The following is a 15,411-nucleotide window of genomic DNA, read 5'->3' as shown; positions in this document are numbered from 1 at the left end:
GTTTCTGTTGCTTCTTTAGGGTGCAGGTTGTTTCTGCGGCTTCCATGCATCAATGTTAATGGCATATCTTTTGTCCACACACAAAGTGGGCAAAACCATGAATCCCTACCAGCTGTTGAGGAATGCACTGAACTTCTTTGGTAAGAGAGGTCAAAATTATTTTCATAACTTGTTATTTTGGTGGTTATATATGTGTATTAGTGCTGTCAAACGATTAATCGCATCCAAAATAAAAGCTTTTGTTTTCTTAATATATGTGTGTATACTGTCTATGTTTATTATGTATATATAAATACAAACACATGCATGGATATATTTAAGAAAAATATGTTGTGTTTATATATTAAATATATTTATATATAATAAAATAATATAAATATATCAATGTATATACATGTAAATATTTTAAATATATACTATATGTGTGTGTATTTATATATACATAATAAACACAGTACACATACATATATTATGTAAACAAAAACTTATTTTGGATGCGATTAATTGTTTGACAGCACTAATGTGTATTAATCAATATATCTGCTTTTTGCTTTCACATTTTCAGCTTCCACAGATCTGACGGAGAACGGTATCACCTTGGCTAAAAACCCAGACTCAAAAGCGGTGAGCAGAAGTGACTCAAGCATTTATTTGCTGTTTTAGCCTGTTTTGTCTTGGTTAAATCACCGTGCCTTTCTTTTTCTTTTTTCCTGATTCAGCCTTCACTGCCGGAGTTTCATGCAGCATTCTCTGTGGTATTTGTGGATCCCTCTGGGCATCTCAATCTGCTTGCAGACATGACAGCTTTTACCTACAAACGGGTGAGCACCGCTGTAGTATCACTGCAGCTCTGTGATAATGTGATTTTCACTTACTTATAGTAATGTAAATTTAACATGTTATTTTAGTAGAATTAAAATAAAAGCTAAAAAATGAACACAGTCAGGCCAGTATATAAGAACTGCATAAGAGATTTTTTTACCAGTGGAGCAGTATTGTAGTCCAAGATTTACTTATATGCCACAATACTGCAGTTATTATCATTATTAAAAAATTTAAAAAAAATGTGTTAATTGAAATAAAGCTGAAATAAAATAAAATGTTACAGGAACAACTAAACTAAATTAAAATTTGAAATGTTTCCTTGGCAAATAACAAAAAAAAAAGCTTAAGTATTAAAATTGCTAATACTGAAATAAAAATCGAAAGCTAAATAAATATTAGATTAGAATATTACAAACTAATAAAAATGACCAAAATGCAACAGTATTACTAATATATAAATGGTTTACTAAAGCAAAAATTTAAATTCAATAATTAAAATATTAGTAAATACTGTAATAATAATACTTGTCACATATTTGTTTCATTAATTTGATAAATTTATTGACATTGAAATTTTAATGATTTGACAGCCATAATCTGAATGTTTCTGAATAATCTTAATTTTGTCTGTCAGATCCAACATGAGGCATCACTCTCTCTGACGTTCTGGGATGATCCAACAGTAGATGGCTTCCAGGCTCTGCTCATGACACCCAAATCCATGCTCCGAACATATGATAATGTCTTTAAGTAAGTTTCTGTCGACACAGACCTGCTGCTCTTTTGTTTTTGTATTCATGTATTCTCAAACTCTCTTTCTCACTCTCTTTGGCAGACTGGTTAACCTGGTGAAATTGCAGACCTCCTGTAAAAAGCTTTTACTCCTCAATGAGCTCATGGACCACAGCGGGAACTATGTCCTCACTGCACTTCCTTTCGTTTTGTCCCTCTTGCAGCGAGGGCTTGGAGAAAGGATCCACCTTCTGGTACACTCACTCCCTCAAGACCCTGAGGTAGATTCATTATCAATAACATTTCCTTTGGTTGGTCAAATGAATAGGACTGGCTGGTTCACCTATCAGAGCATTCCTAAACAGTCTGGATATGTTGTTATAATCCATGTTAATGGTTTTGCAGTGGCCAGTGGACAGTGCACCTCCTAAGCACAAGGACCAGCCGCCTCTGAACATTGGTTTGCTGCTGAACCTTGAACATGCTCTCTCTGTTCTCGAGAGAGGACCACCAGCAGATAACCCTAAGGTAAACTAGCCCACATATGTACAGATGTCTTGTGTATGTGTCCAACAGTTCTGTAGCGATGTCTGAAAACCCTCTCTGTTGTTGGTGTTTGAAGGCAGCTGAGTTCCGGCAGCTGTGGGGCTCTCGCTCACAGTTGCGGCGCTTCCAGGATGGAGCCATCACTGAGGCAGTGCTGTGGTCAAGTAACTCCATCTCTCAGAGGAGATTCATTGTACTGAAGATCATCACTCACCTGCTAGAGCTGTACGTCTCTATTCTGGCTGTTACTTTACTTGAATACACAGTTTCTAAAGGTGTATTTTAGCCAATTCACAATCGTAGCAATTCGTTTTCTTTAAAGTTTATTTCAGTTAGTGTCTGCCGAACAGTTTTGATTATTCGATTTGTTAAGTAGCAGTTGAATTTCATACCTTGGGCCCTGTTTTTAATGTTTAGAAATGATATCTTTGGAAATTTAAATTAAATATACATTTTAGGTGGAAAAAAAGCTAATTGCTAAAACAAAAAATACTGTAAAATTCAAACTAAAACAGCAAAATAAGAAAAACTCAATTCAAAATATTAATAAAAGGGTGGGTTTCTGTAGGTCTTAAAAAGGCAAACAAAGTCTTAATTTGCCCTTGCATCATTTAAGGCCTTGAAAAGGTCTTAAATCAGAGCAGAAAGGCTTAAATTCAAGTCATGGAATTAAATGTTACATGCATTGCCAAAAATGAATCTTCCTCTGTAGTTTTGTTTTCCAGTACAAATATATCCTTAAATCAAGATGCATTTACTTAAGATGCAAATGGGAAAAAACCTGAGCAAAATGAGTTTATGCATATAACAAATTAAATATCTGTCAATGGGGTATATGATAACTTGTTTTCCCTTTTGAATTAAGTAGATTTTTCCAAGCCTATTCTGGGCCTTTTGTAAATCATAAACTTAATTTTAATCAGTTTCACAATAAATTCTTAACTAATGTCATTTGGCTTCTCAAGTAAATGTATCTTAATTTAAGAAACTAGACATTTGCTCTGGAAAACAAGACAACACAGATACTGTGGAAGAGCATCACTTTTATTCAGCATTATCAGAAGGTACAGTAAAAGTTATTAACATATTCTAGTGGTTGGGAGCATCTTCCTGATATACTGTGTTCTTTTTAGATCTTTACATTTAGAGAACATAACATTGTGTTACCTTCAATTTATTCCTTAAATATTCCTAAAGTCTTAAATATAGCTTCATAAAACCTGCAGAATAGTATGTAAATAATACTTGACACTGATATGTAATAAAATGGATATCAATACTGAAGATACCCAAATGAGTCAGAATCTAATAAATTGTAATCATCTCGAAATGAAAGCTAGTAAATCAGAATTAACCTGAATATTCATTTCAAGGTAGTACTCTGTAACATTGTAGTTACTTTTTATTGTTACCGTTTTTCCATTAACTACTTTCTCATAGAAATAATAAAAGTGTTATTTGTTGTTTTCTAGTCATGCAGATATCCCCAACTCATGCATCATGTTTGTTGGTGGACAGCTGGATGTTGTCATTGGATGTGGCATACAGGTACTTTATAGAAGTGAATGTGGTACTCATCAAATGGTAATGATTCATCTGCACAAGTTCATGGTGTGTCTTTGTCCCCCAGAACCACACTACAGGAGAGGAGGAGAGTCTGGAGGTGGTTCAATCTTACGATGATCTGAGCAAGAAGCTCTGGCAGTTGAAGGATCTGCCACTGTCTATCACGTCAGTGCAGGGTGCCCACCAGGCCTTAAGATACACACAGGTCAGTCACCTCCTCGGCTATATTCAGTTGTGTGATATTTTTTTGACTTTGACTTTGACTTTTGGATTATTGCCGAAAAACTCTATGACCAGTTGAAGTTTATAATTCTTACAAAATTTATTCACCCACAAAATCTTCACAAATGAACACAACTTTTTTGAATGTTGAAACCTAAATACAATCTAAATACAAAAAGCTAAAGTTAGGATATGAATAAACTACACAGTCGAATGACCTTTACATCTCCCAACACTAAGCTTCTGTCAAGCAGATTTCATATAAAGATTAAAAGACAAGTTGGAAAGCTAAAATTAGAATAGTTTGCAAGATATTTGCAAAATCCGAAATTCTCGTTGAGAATATAAATAAATACGACCAAAAAATAAATACGACCTCACGTTGTGTCAATCACGTTTACACACTGCCTTCGAAACTTTTGTCCGTCATAAAAAAAAATTCGGATCAGGTTCGGTTTTCTGCGTTTTCGCATCCATAGCAAGTAATTTGATAGGAAAGGATGGCGAATAGGAAAAAAACGCATACGAAAATTTCGGACTCCGTATGCAAGGACATTTAGAATCAAACGTGAATATATCTTGAGCTTGTGTTTTACCATAGACTCAATTTCAAGCATTAAAGGGGTGGTTGATTATGATTTCAGTTTTTTAAATTTAGTTAGTGTGTAATGTTGCTGTTAGAGCATAAACAATGTCTGCAAAGTTACAACACTCAAAGTTCAATGCAAAGTGAGATTTTCTTTTAAAGAAATTGCTGTTTAAGGTCAGCGACGATGGCCTCGTGTGCAGTGCGCCGACATATAGCCGTCCCGGCTCGCGGACCTTTCCCGATCCCACCCCCTCTCTCTCACCCACTTCGCTTCCTGTCGACCTTCTGTTGGAAGATATCCGAGAGGAAGCAGCTGATCTGCTGGTGGCTTCACTCTTCCTACATGCTGCTCCCTTCACTCCACCAAGGTAATTTGGTAGTCTGACTCATGTAATCATCATTGTATGGTGTATATATATACATTCAGTGACACCACACCATTTCACAGCTCTCCTCAGGTGGGGTTCCTTCGCTTCCTTCATGTGCTTTCCACTTTTGACTGGAAAAACAATCCCCTGATAGTCAACCTCAATGGGAAACTCACAGGTATTTCATGTTGCTTTTTAGGGCTTGCACGACTAACCATTTTTACTACTTTTGTTGTAAAAGTTGTCGACTAGTCAGCAGGTCAGTGTTTACTTTATATAAATGCAGTTTCTGCTGCATGGAAAGTCTGCATGGATGGGGAAGGAAAACGGTCATAGTCTACCGACAGGTTCATGTCACGAACGGCACAAAATAGTTATAGTTTTGATGTGCCTGGTGTGGTTTGCTTATAACATGTTTTTGTAATATACACTACCGTTCAAAAGACTTAAAGAATTCTCTTATGCTCACCAAGGCTGTATTTATTTTATTAAAAATGCAGTAAAAACTGTAATATTGTGAAATATTGTTACAAATTAAAATAACGGTTATATTAAAATGTAATTGTATTATTGTGGTGGCAAAGCTGAATTTTTAGCAGCCATTACTCCAGTCTTCAGTGTTACATGATCCTTCAGAAATCATTCTAATATGCTGATTTGCTGCTCAAGAAACATTTCTCATTATTATCAATGTTGAAAACAGCTGTGCTGTTTCGTACTTTTATGGAAACCAGGGTATATTTTTTTCAGGATTTTTTGATGGTTAGAAAGTTCAGAACAGCAGCATTTATTTGAAATATAATTTTTTTGTGACAATGTAAAAGTCTTTACTTTGTCTTTTGATTTAATGGAACCTTGCTGACTAAAAGTATTAATTTCTTTAAAAAAAAAAATACTGACCCAAAAAACAGTAGTGACAAAATAGATTTCTCAGAGCTTCATTAGGAACCAGGAAATGTCCTCCTTTTATCGTCATGTGTAGAACAAGCACAACTGAAGTCATTTGATCCATGACTAGATCTAACACACTGACAAGTAGCAGAACTAATCATCTGTGCACTCCCTGAAACATCTGTGGATATTGAAATGAGTGTTTTTATGTTTCAGCTGTTGAACAAACAGATATAAAGAATGACTTTGTGGCCTCTCGAGAATCTCTTCCCACCATGTTCATAGTCACTCCCAGTGAAAAGAAAGTCTCTGTTTGGACTAAAGAGGCTCCTTCTGTGCAGGTTTGTAGATCCAGTATTCTCAAATTCTAGTATAGATTTGCTCTATGTACAGAGTGTATAAACATAAGTGACGTTGTCATCTCTGTATAGATGCTCCAGCGTGCCGTCATGTTGGCAGCAGAGAGTCTACGTGTTTTAGAGACTCAGCTCGACTCCGGTGAAAAGCAGGACATGCGGGTCAGTTCCTCTATATTCCACCTGTATAATGCAAATTTATGCAACTCTCATCTTTTTGTCTTTAACCTCACTATTTGCTTTGTTTCTAGGTGGCATTTCGACCTCCTCTGGAGGCTTATGATGTTCTGATCCACCTCGATTCAAAGCAGGTTCCTCTGTTAGCTAAAGCTGTGGATCCTCCTGTCAATACCTTCCGGCGAGGCACCCATGGAGGACAACCGTTCACTTCGGGAGGAGCTCTGCCAGTCATAGACTATGATCCGGTCCGACTGTATATGTCTGAACTCCGGGTTTGTTGTGGTTTTTAATTCACTTTTACTGAATCTTTTCCATTATGCCATGTTATACTTAAAATGCCACATAAATTAGATCAGATCTATTTTATACCAGTTCTCTTGTGATTTTTAGGAAGCATTTGGAGATCTGGCTCTATTTTTCTACGACCTGTATGGCGGAACTGTGATCGCAGTGCTGTGGAAGCCAGCTGCCTTTGAGCCGAAACCCTTTAAGGTTTCTCATTTTTATTTTGAGCTTTTATTTACTATGACCCTGAGTAGGGATGGCAGAATTGAAGTAAACTGAGTTACAGTTAAGATTTATGGCACCTTCTTACTTCTGATTTTCTGTGTTCTCAGACATCTTTAATGAACGCCCGCCGGGTAGAGGTGAATGACGATGTGGCAACCACCGTGCCAAATGTAGAAGCCATCCTGCAGGATTTCCGCATCATCGGGGAGGGTCTCGTCAAAAGATTGGAACTGAGAACAGAAAAATGGGTTGTCTAGGATCTGGCAGTAATTTCTGTAGGAATAACTGTTGATCTGGATGTTGCTGTGTGTTTACTTGTACATTTTACATGTACATGTGCTCGAATTGCTTCAATTAAATTCTCTGCAACTGCCTTTTAAAAATATTGCTATACTGTATTATTTTAATCAAGTAATAACAAAATGATGTTTTCCCTTCATACAATGAGTTGTGACCAAAAAAAAAAAATCTTCATAAAGGCCACAATTTGTTTGGTTAAACATGTTTTACATTGTGGAAAATAAACGAACAAGTTGTAGTATTTGTTGTCCTTTTTGCTGTATTTTCTCACTTTTTCTTAACATAATATTTTTTTAAAAGTCTCACCAATGATTGATTTATTTCAACAAAAATACAGTTAAAATATTAAAAATGTTAATGTTTTCTATTTTTATTTATAATATATATTGTATTATATAATCTATATTCATATTGATTATTTTAATGTTTTAAAATGTAATTTATTCCCGTGATGGCAAAGCTGAATTTTCAGGCTGATTATTTACATTTACATCTAGTCATTTAGCAGCAGAGACGCTATTTTACCATAAAATCACTCGTTTTTGTCTACTGCGGTATTATATTTTGTCCAATAGGTGGCGGTTTGTGCCTGATGATTTTTATTTTCGGAAAACGATTTCGTTAGACAATCTAGTTACTAACCTAAACCGACATAGTACGGCCTTCTAGTGTTATGTGTGAAATGGACATGTTAGTTGATATTGTGATTTCAATGCGGCTCGGACATCTCAGCGTTTAAAGCGAGACGACGTTTTTTCGACTTAATATCAAACCTTCCTCACCATCGTTATTAAAAGTGTTTTTTAACGCTCTGCTGGCGTCTGGATGAAGAATGCTCATGTTCTGTGTGTTAATGGTGTTGATTCTTCATATGAAAGCACACTGCATGTATCTGAACTGGACATCACATGACAGACCAAACAGTCATGCTCGTGTCTGATGCCTTCGTAAGTCACCCACTTTTACTCATTTTCAATCACTTTGCAGAATTACTGCTGTTTCAAAACCTAGAAAGCAACAGCTTATGTAGGCAGCTCACTAGGTTTTATGAAATACAATGTGTGTTGTCTGACTTTTGTTTTCTTATTACTGAAGGATGGCAGGTTAGCTTTTTCTCCTGGCAATAAAGTTGTACAGCTGCCTTACATCAACTATATGAGGGGAATGGGTGCAGTTTTTCTCAACTCGTACACTAACTCACCAATCTGCTGCCCTTCTAGGGCAGGTAGAGTATTAGTCAGCCTCTACATATTGTTATATATTGTGTACCAAAAGTTTTGTATTCATGCAATATAGAAATAAGATGAATACCTGATGTATCTAAATGTGTTTTGGCAGCTATGTGGAGTGGCCAGTTTGTGCATTTGACTCAGGCCTGGAACAATTATAAATGTCTTGATCCCAATGCCACCACATGGATGAACCATTTAGGTAAGAGTGGGTACCACACTCATAGCATGGGGAAACTAGACTACACATCAGGACATCACTCTGTCAGGTGACTTTGTTTGTTATAATGAGAGGATATGTCTGTGATACATTACTCAACGCTGCAGAAACACGTACGTATATTAGAACCTTTGAAGCTCCCTCAGCAAACACAAATATGCTGATCGGGTCAGTCGCACAGGTGCTCCTAAATATTATTTCATAGACGCACGCAGTATAGTTGAAATGGTCACACTGTAGAGCCCTGAATATCTTTGTTGGACAACAGGTTTGTAAACGACTCCTACACATGTAAAACTGTGTCGCACACGTGCTACTGTAGTACATTTACTCAAGGCTCAGACCGATTTTTGTCGCACTGTACAGCCCTATCCAAACCTGTTCCAGATTGCAGATTCAGGAGCAGCTCAATTTCACGTCCGCCTTTCTTCACGTCACTCCACACAGTCGTTCACAGAAATATGTCAACAACTAGACTTTATCGTTATTATCGCGGGAAGACGAATTCTTATCGTGTGGAGAATTTTTACCGGTACATCGCAAACGATAAGATATGGCCCATCCCTAGCAGCCACTATACTATACTATACTATACTATACTATACTATACTATATTTTACTGTCATTATGTGTCTGTAGGTGAGGTGATAGATTCTCTCAGAGACACTGGCTTACTGAACAGGACAGTCGTACTGTTCACTTCGGATCATGGGGATCTAGCAATGGAACACAGGCAGTTCTATAAGATGTCCATGTTTGAGGGCAGCTCTCATGTCCCCCTGCTTATAATGGGCCCAGGAGTGAAGACTGGCTTTGAAATCAGTCTACCTGTATCTCTAGTGGACATTTATCCCACTGTGCTTGGTAAGGGTGGGAACTGGTTGCTCCACTTGTATTAGTATAATATGTTGTTATATGCAGAGGTTCAGTTATTCAAAATATTGATACTGATATTTGGGTGAATCTTAGCAAAAAAGAGTTCATACAGCCCATAAACTACCACCCTGTTTGGCCTATACACTACCAGTCAAAAGTTTTTGAACAGTAAGATTTTTACTGTTATTTTTTTTAAAGAAGTCTCTTCACCAAGCCTGCATTTATTTGATCCAAAGTGCAGCAAAAACAGCAACATTTTGACATATTTTTACTGTTTAAAATAACTGTTTTCTATTTGAATATATTTTGAAATGTAATTTATTCCAGTGATGTCAAAGCTATATGTTTAGCATCATTACTCCAGTCACATGATCCTTCAGAAATCATTCTAATATTCTGATTTGCTGCTCAAAATGTTTTTTAAATTATTATTATTATTAATTTGATAACAGCTGAGTAGAATTTTTTCAGGTTTCTTTGATGAATAGAAAGTTCAGAAGAACAGAATTAATCTGAAATAGAAATCTTTTGTAACATTATAAATGTCTTTATCATCACTTTTGATCAATTTAAAGCATCCTTGCTGAATAAAAATATTAATTTCTATTATTTCTTTCCCCAAAAACAAAAATGTATACTGACTCCAAGCTTTTGAATGGTATAGTGTACAATGTTACAAAAGCTTTTTATTTCAAATAAATGCTGATCTTTGACTCTTTCTATTCATCAAAGAATCTTGAAATAATATATGTAATTTTTTTTATTTGGGGGGGGGGAATTATGACCTGGAAATGATTTGATCTGAAAGGTATCTAAAAAGAAAAATACAATGGAATTAACATGGTTGTTTTTTAACAGATTCCCAAAGGTAATCAACAAGTGGAGGTGATGGAACATAGTTTATGTAATACTTCGTACTACCGAAAGGGGGGTGTTATAAAAAGCCAAAACTTTAAAACCCAGAAGATAATCGTGAAACGCGTGTGCACAAGCGACAGCAGTCACAGTATGTCAGAACAGCAGTGTATTGTTGAATCGTGAATCTCTCGGAGTGAGGACCGAAGACTTGAAGGCAAACGCGATCGCTGCATGTCGTCTGGTTGGTTTGATAGCGGAGTAGGATGGGCTTTCGCACCTGGCACTGTTTACATCAGAGCTTAAGCGACTTCGAAGCTAGTGTGCGTGTTTAGTCTGTTTAAATTATAACGCGTTCTAGTCAAATTAAAAACAGGACGACTGCGGACTTTTTCCCTATTTTTCCTGATGTCGGACTGCAGCTCGTCGGCTTCAGATGAGGATTTGGACCCGGAGTTAGAGCTGCTGGACGAGCTCGGCGGCACGCTCAGTAAGGTAAACACAGGAGTACTGTAAAGCAACACACTTTTACAACGGTTTTTAGTGTGCAACACTATTTGGGCTTGGGTTTGTGGAAACTAATGTTAGTGAGTGACTTACGTTTGTTTATATTTATCTGAAACGTCGCAACTTGTTGGAAGTTTTGTGACTGCGCATGTTTGCCCTACCATTACAACCAGTAACATACGAGCGATGTCTGAATTAAACAACGCGGTTTTGTGACAACCGCACTTAAAGATTCGTTTGCGAATCTGACTGATTCAGTCCGAGCGGTTATCGACTCAACACCTCATAAATCCTCAAATCAGCGCTTTCAGACATGTCAAACTAGCCGTGGTAAGTTGTGAAGAAATATTAGTAGCGTAAATGCAATAAATATTTAATATATAATTTAATAATAATAATTTAATATTTAAATGACTTTCTAATGTGTTTTAAGGTGCATTCACATAAATGAAATCACAGTAACGCACTAAACAAACCTAAGTCTAATATATATATATATATATGTATATGTATGTGTGTGTATTAGAGCATATTGCATCCTGATATAAATTAGTCGTACTTTTTTTCTGATTCGCGGGGAAGAATCACATCATGATGATCCTACTAAATGTATTTCTTTTATATATTTTTTTTAGATAATTGTTTTATGACCGCATAATAGCAGTCATTGACTACATGACTTGGCGTTTAGGGAAAGCCTTACATTTGTACATCTCTGTGAAAGAGTACGTCAATACATTTGACATTTATAAGATACTTTTATAAAGTCTTTCATATTTGTGTCAAAAACAAGCAGTCATTGGCTACTAAATCACAGTAACGCACTAAACAAACCTAAGTCTAATATATATATATATATATATGTATGTATGTATGTATGTATGTATGTATGTATGTATGTATGTATGTATGTATGTATGTGTGTGTATTAGCATATTGCATCCTGATATAAATTAGTCGTACTTTTTTTCTGATTCGCGGGGAAGAATCACATCATGATGATCCTACTAAATTAATGTATTTCTTTTATATATTTTTTTTAGATAATTGTTTTATGACCGCATAATAGCAGTCATTGGCTACATGACTTGGCGTTTAGGGAAAGCCTTACATTTGTACATCTCTGTGAAAGAGTACGTCAATACATTTGACATTTATAAGATACTTTTATAAAGTCTTTCATATTTGTGTCAAAAACAAGCAGTCATTGGCTACAAGGCTTGGCATTTTAGGAAAAGCTGTACATTTTTAATCTCTTTAAGATATATGTTTTATCTCCTGGGTTTTGTTGTGTTATGAAATTCCATTCAATTATTGTTGTTTGGGTAATGTTCAGGTAAAGTCCTGCTGAACTTTGAAGCCTTGAACCTTCAGGAAGGTTTAATCTTTATGTTGCAAGTACTTGAAGTGATAACTAAGCTAGTCATTGGCTACAAGGCTTGGCATTTTAGGAAAAGCTGTACATTTTTAATCTCTTTAAGATATGTTTTATCTCCTGGGTTTTGTTGTGTTATGAAATTCCATTCAATTATTGTAGTTTGGGTAATGTTCAGGTAAAGTCCTGCTGAACTTTGAAGCCTTGAACCTTCAGGAAGGTTTAATCTTTATGTTGCAAGTACTTGAAGTGATAACTAAGCCGCATGATTCGAATAACTAACTCTCTGTTTGTCTCCAGTGGACAAACTACATTCATGGATGGCAGGACCGCTGGATTGTGCTGAAGGGCAATATTCTGAGTTACTACAGGTCAGCAGATGAGAAGGAGTACGGCTGTAGAGGGTCCATCTGTCTCAGCAAGGCTGTCATCACGGTAAGGCTGATCTGATCTGATCTGTAGAGCGTACTGTCATGTTTATCTGTATGTGACTGCAGTATCTTGTCTTCACAGAGCTGATATGTACCACAGTGTGAAAATATTTGAGCAGTAATGCTTCCTGCTCATCATGCAGTGTTTATCCGTCTGCTACTGTCAGCGGGAAGCTGTCGTACTTGTTTTGGGGGTTTCTCTTGAACAGCATGATTGTTTCAAGGTGGACAGAGGAGAAGATGTGGTTAAGTAGAAAATACAAGGGGACTCCACTACTTACTTATCCTAGTGTCATCCATACTAAACATCCTGCAAAACCACATCTGAATACTTATCATTATAATGGGGCTTAAAAGACAATTATTCAGAAAAAAACTGAAAATGTTATTGATCTGACTGTACTGACATTATCAGATGACAACACAACAACTTGAGTTGAACTGAGCTGCATAATGACAGTGAGTTGCTTTTGAAGATGTTTCATAATCGATTAGCTTTTCAACATTGACACAGTTAAGAGATATTTAAGCTGGGTAATGTGAGCTGCTTTGTAGCTGAAATTGAATTTTTTTTTATAAATGATGAGTTTTGCAACTTGACACTGTCATTAAACTAAACTGAATCAGCATTGAACTGACTTGAGCTGAATAATGTCTTCTGTAAAGTTGCTTTACGGCTGACAGTGAAGTCATTTGATAATTGATGAGCTTTGCAACATTAACACTTGTTATTTTCCTGTTTATTACTGTGAAGCTAGTTTAAAACAATCTGCATTGTATGAAGTGCTATAGAAATGCATGCGACTTGACTTCTCAGAGGTAATTTTTTGTACAAATAGATAGATTTCCACTTTTCTTTGATACTGGGCCAGTTGATTCTTTAATGTCATTTGTTTGTTTTTTTCCTTTCAGAAAGATTATATTTTCTGCACAATGCAAGTTATTTAATGTGAACTTCATTCCAGTCTTGCTTAAAAAAAAAAAAAAGGATAGTATAGTGTAAAAGTAGTATAATAGTATAGTAAAAAAATAGTATATAATGAAGTTTTTTAATGTTTTTAGTTTTTTTTTCCTTTCAGAAAGATTATATTTTCTGCACAATGCAAGTTACTTTGTGAACTTTATTCCATTTTTGCTTTAAAAATTAAAAAAAAAAAATTAATATAGTATAAAAGTAGTATAATATAGTAAAAAAAATAGTATAAGAATAGTTATCAAATTTTAATTATGTCTATGAGCTGGAGTTCTGCATGTAGTGCAGGTTGTTTCAAGTGCAGAAGTTTGGCAGCAAAACTACAAGGAAATGTCCAACAAAGCACATTTTGTCTTTAGGTTGACACACTATTGCTGCATTGTTCTGGTACTGAGTGATTTGAAGTAGTCTTGAGGATTAGAACAGGGAGAGCAGAACCGCAGGAACGTGCATATCAAATATCTCATTGTGAAAAAGGTGATCTGGGAGCAGTTCTTGCTTCGCCTGTTCCAATAAAAATGGGCATATGTAAAGAAAGAAGACCAGTTTATAAACTATTGTTCCTATTAATGCCTTGAGACATTTGTAGTGTTTTCTAGGGGATGTTCTTTGCTCTAAAAAAGGGCTGCTGTTAAAGATCATGGACAGTTTAGATCAAGATCTCCAAAAGATTGTTTTAGAATCCAGGTTTGATTGTTTTGACCAATTTTTGGGTGAATGAATTTCTACAAACACTGACTGCACATGTGATCAAATATGAGTGGAACAATGATGCCTGTGAAACGAGGCTTAGAAATGCTGGGAGTCTTTGAAGCCGGTCTGATCCCAGAGTCAAATCTGGAATATCTGTGTTTGGTTGATTTCAGTGTTTGGAGGAGGAGAAAACAGAGATGATCCTCAAACACTGATCTGGCCTGGATCAGTGCTCTGTATCTGATAACAGCTATTCTACACAGCACTAACAATTCTGTGTCTGTGTTCAAAAGACAACAAACCAGTCCCATTACTAGTTTTACCTAGTACTAACCACTACGCCTGCAGAAAACGCATACTACAAAGTACATCCACAGTCTACTATGCAATGCATGAAAAATCACCACACCAGATATTGTGAACTTAAAACTTTACAGTCTTTTCAGCTTGATGCACCTCTTTCTTTTCATTAGAGTTAAAGCAGTGTATTTATTAACTTTTAAGTAAAAATTTTTTAGTACACCCTTTAATAAAGTTTTAAAGTATACAATGTATTAAATAAAGTATTAAAAATGGCTGTTAAACAGTGGTTTTCCAACAATTTTCCCACATTCTTTTATGTAAAATTGTACATACCCTAAATGATTTGGGGTAGGGATAGGTTTAGTACCTTAAAATATTCTAAAGTTTGCATTTTATAAAAATATAGAATATAGCTTCTCGTATTTTAGATGTTATAACCTAATCCTAAATTGGAGAAAAAAAAGTTATTTTAAATAATTATTAAAGGGGTCATATGATGTTGCTAAAAAGAACATTATTTTGTGTATTTGGTGTAATGAAATGTGTTTATGCGGTTTAAGGTTCAAAAAACACATTATTTTCCACATACTGTACATTATTGTTTCTCCTCTATGCCCCGCCTTTCTGAAACTCGTTGATTTTTACAAAGCTCATCAGTCTGAAAAGCGAGGTGGGCTGTGATTGGCCAGCTATCCAGTGCATTGTGATTGGCCGAATACCTCAAGCGTGAGACGGAAATGTTACGCCCCTTACCATATTGTGATGATGCCCTGTCCGGCCGGAGCGACGAGACAAAAACATGAAAACCCATTATAAACGAGGCATTCGTTGCATCCAGTGGGGACATAATTATGGATTATAATG

The 15,411-nt window shown here is 35.8% G+C and overlaps 2 protein-coding genes across 4 annotated transcripts in view; both read left to right on the top strand.

The window, feature by feature from the left end:
- Window positions 1-23: 23 nt before the first annotated feature.
- On the top strand, window positions 24-7,262 carry LOC107587545 (nucleolar protein 6-like). The gene is made up of 16 exons (XM_016275360.1): window positions 24-140; window positions 566-624; window positions 720-821; window positions 1,460-1,575; window positions 1,661-1,838; window positions 1,963-2,085; window positions 2,180-2,328; window positions 3,576-3,651; window positions 3,734-3,945; window positions 4,738-4,848; window positions 4,929-5,026; window positions 5,956-6,080; window positions 6,171-6,257; window positions 6,347-6,547; window positions 6,666-6,767; window positions 6,893-7,262. Exons 1-16 carry the CDS (start codon window positions 53-55, stop codon window positions 7,040-7,042), a joined length of 1,977 nt encoding a protein of 658 aa, XP_016130846.1. The 5' UTR covers window positions 24-52; the 3' UTR covers window positions 7,043-7,262.
- A 3,093-nt stretch (window positions 7,263-10,355) lies between these two features.
- The window catches only part of LOC107587519 (collagen type IV alpha-3-binding protein), a 27,593-nt gene continuing 22,537 nt past the window's right edge, over window positions 10,356-15,411 (top strand). For all 3 annotated transcript variants that reach the window (XM_016275337.1, XM_016275338.1, XM_016275336.1), the window contains exons 1-2: window positions 10,356-10,760; window positions 12,448-12,582. In XM_016275337.1, the coding sequence (XP_016130823.1) occupies window positions 10,674-10,760; window positions 12,448-12,582 (222 nt within the window). In that variant the 5' untranslated portion in view covers window positions 10,356-10,673. The remainder of the gene's footprint in view (window positions 10,761-12,447; window positions 12,583-15,411) is intronic.

The sequence above is a fragment of the Sinocyclocheilus grahami genome, unplaced genomic scaffold, assembly GCF_001515645.1.
Source record: "Sinocyclocheilus grahami isolate Dianchi unplaced genomic scaffold, SAMN03320097.WGS_v1.1 scaffold93.1, whole genome shotgun sequence".
NCBI lineage: Eukaryota > Metazoa > Chordata > Actinopteri > Cypriniformes > Cyprinidae > Sinocyclocheilus > Sinocyclocheilus grahami.
Note: the sequence above shows the minus strand (reverse complement) of the source record. Positions and strands in the feature narration are given on the sequence as shown.

What these genes read in the sequence shown, in the direction of transcription:
- LOC107587545 (XM_016275360.1), top strand. Translation starts at nt 53, where the DNA reads ATGTTAATGGCATATCTTTTGTCCACACACAAAGTGGGCAAAACCATG. An exon ending in TCATTGGATGTGGCATACAG is followed by an intron (nt 3,652 to 3,733) that starts GTACTTTATAGA and finishes TTTGTCCCCCAG; the next exon opens with AACCACACTACAGGAGAGGA. An exon ending in TTGAGCCGAAACCCTTTAAG is followed by an intron (nt 6,768 to 6,892) that starts GTTTCTCATTTT and finishes CTGTGTTCTCAG; the next exon opens with ACATCTTTAATGAACGCCCG.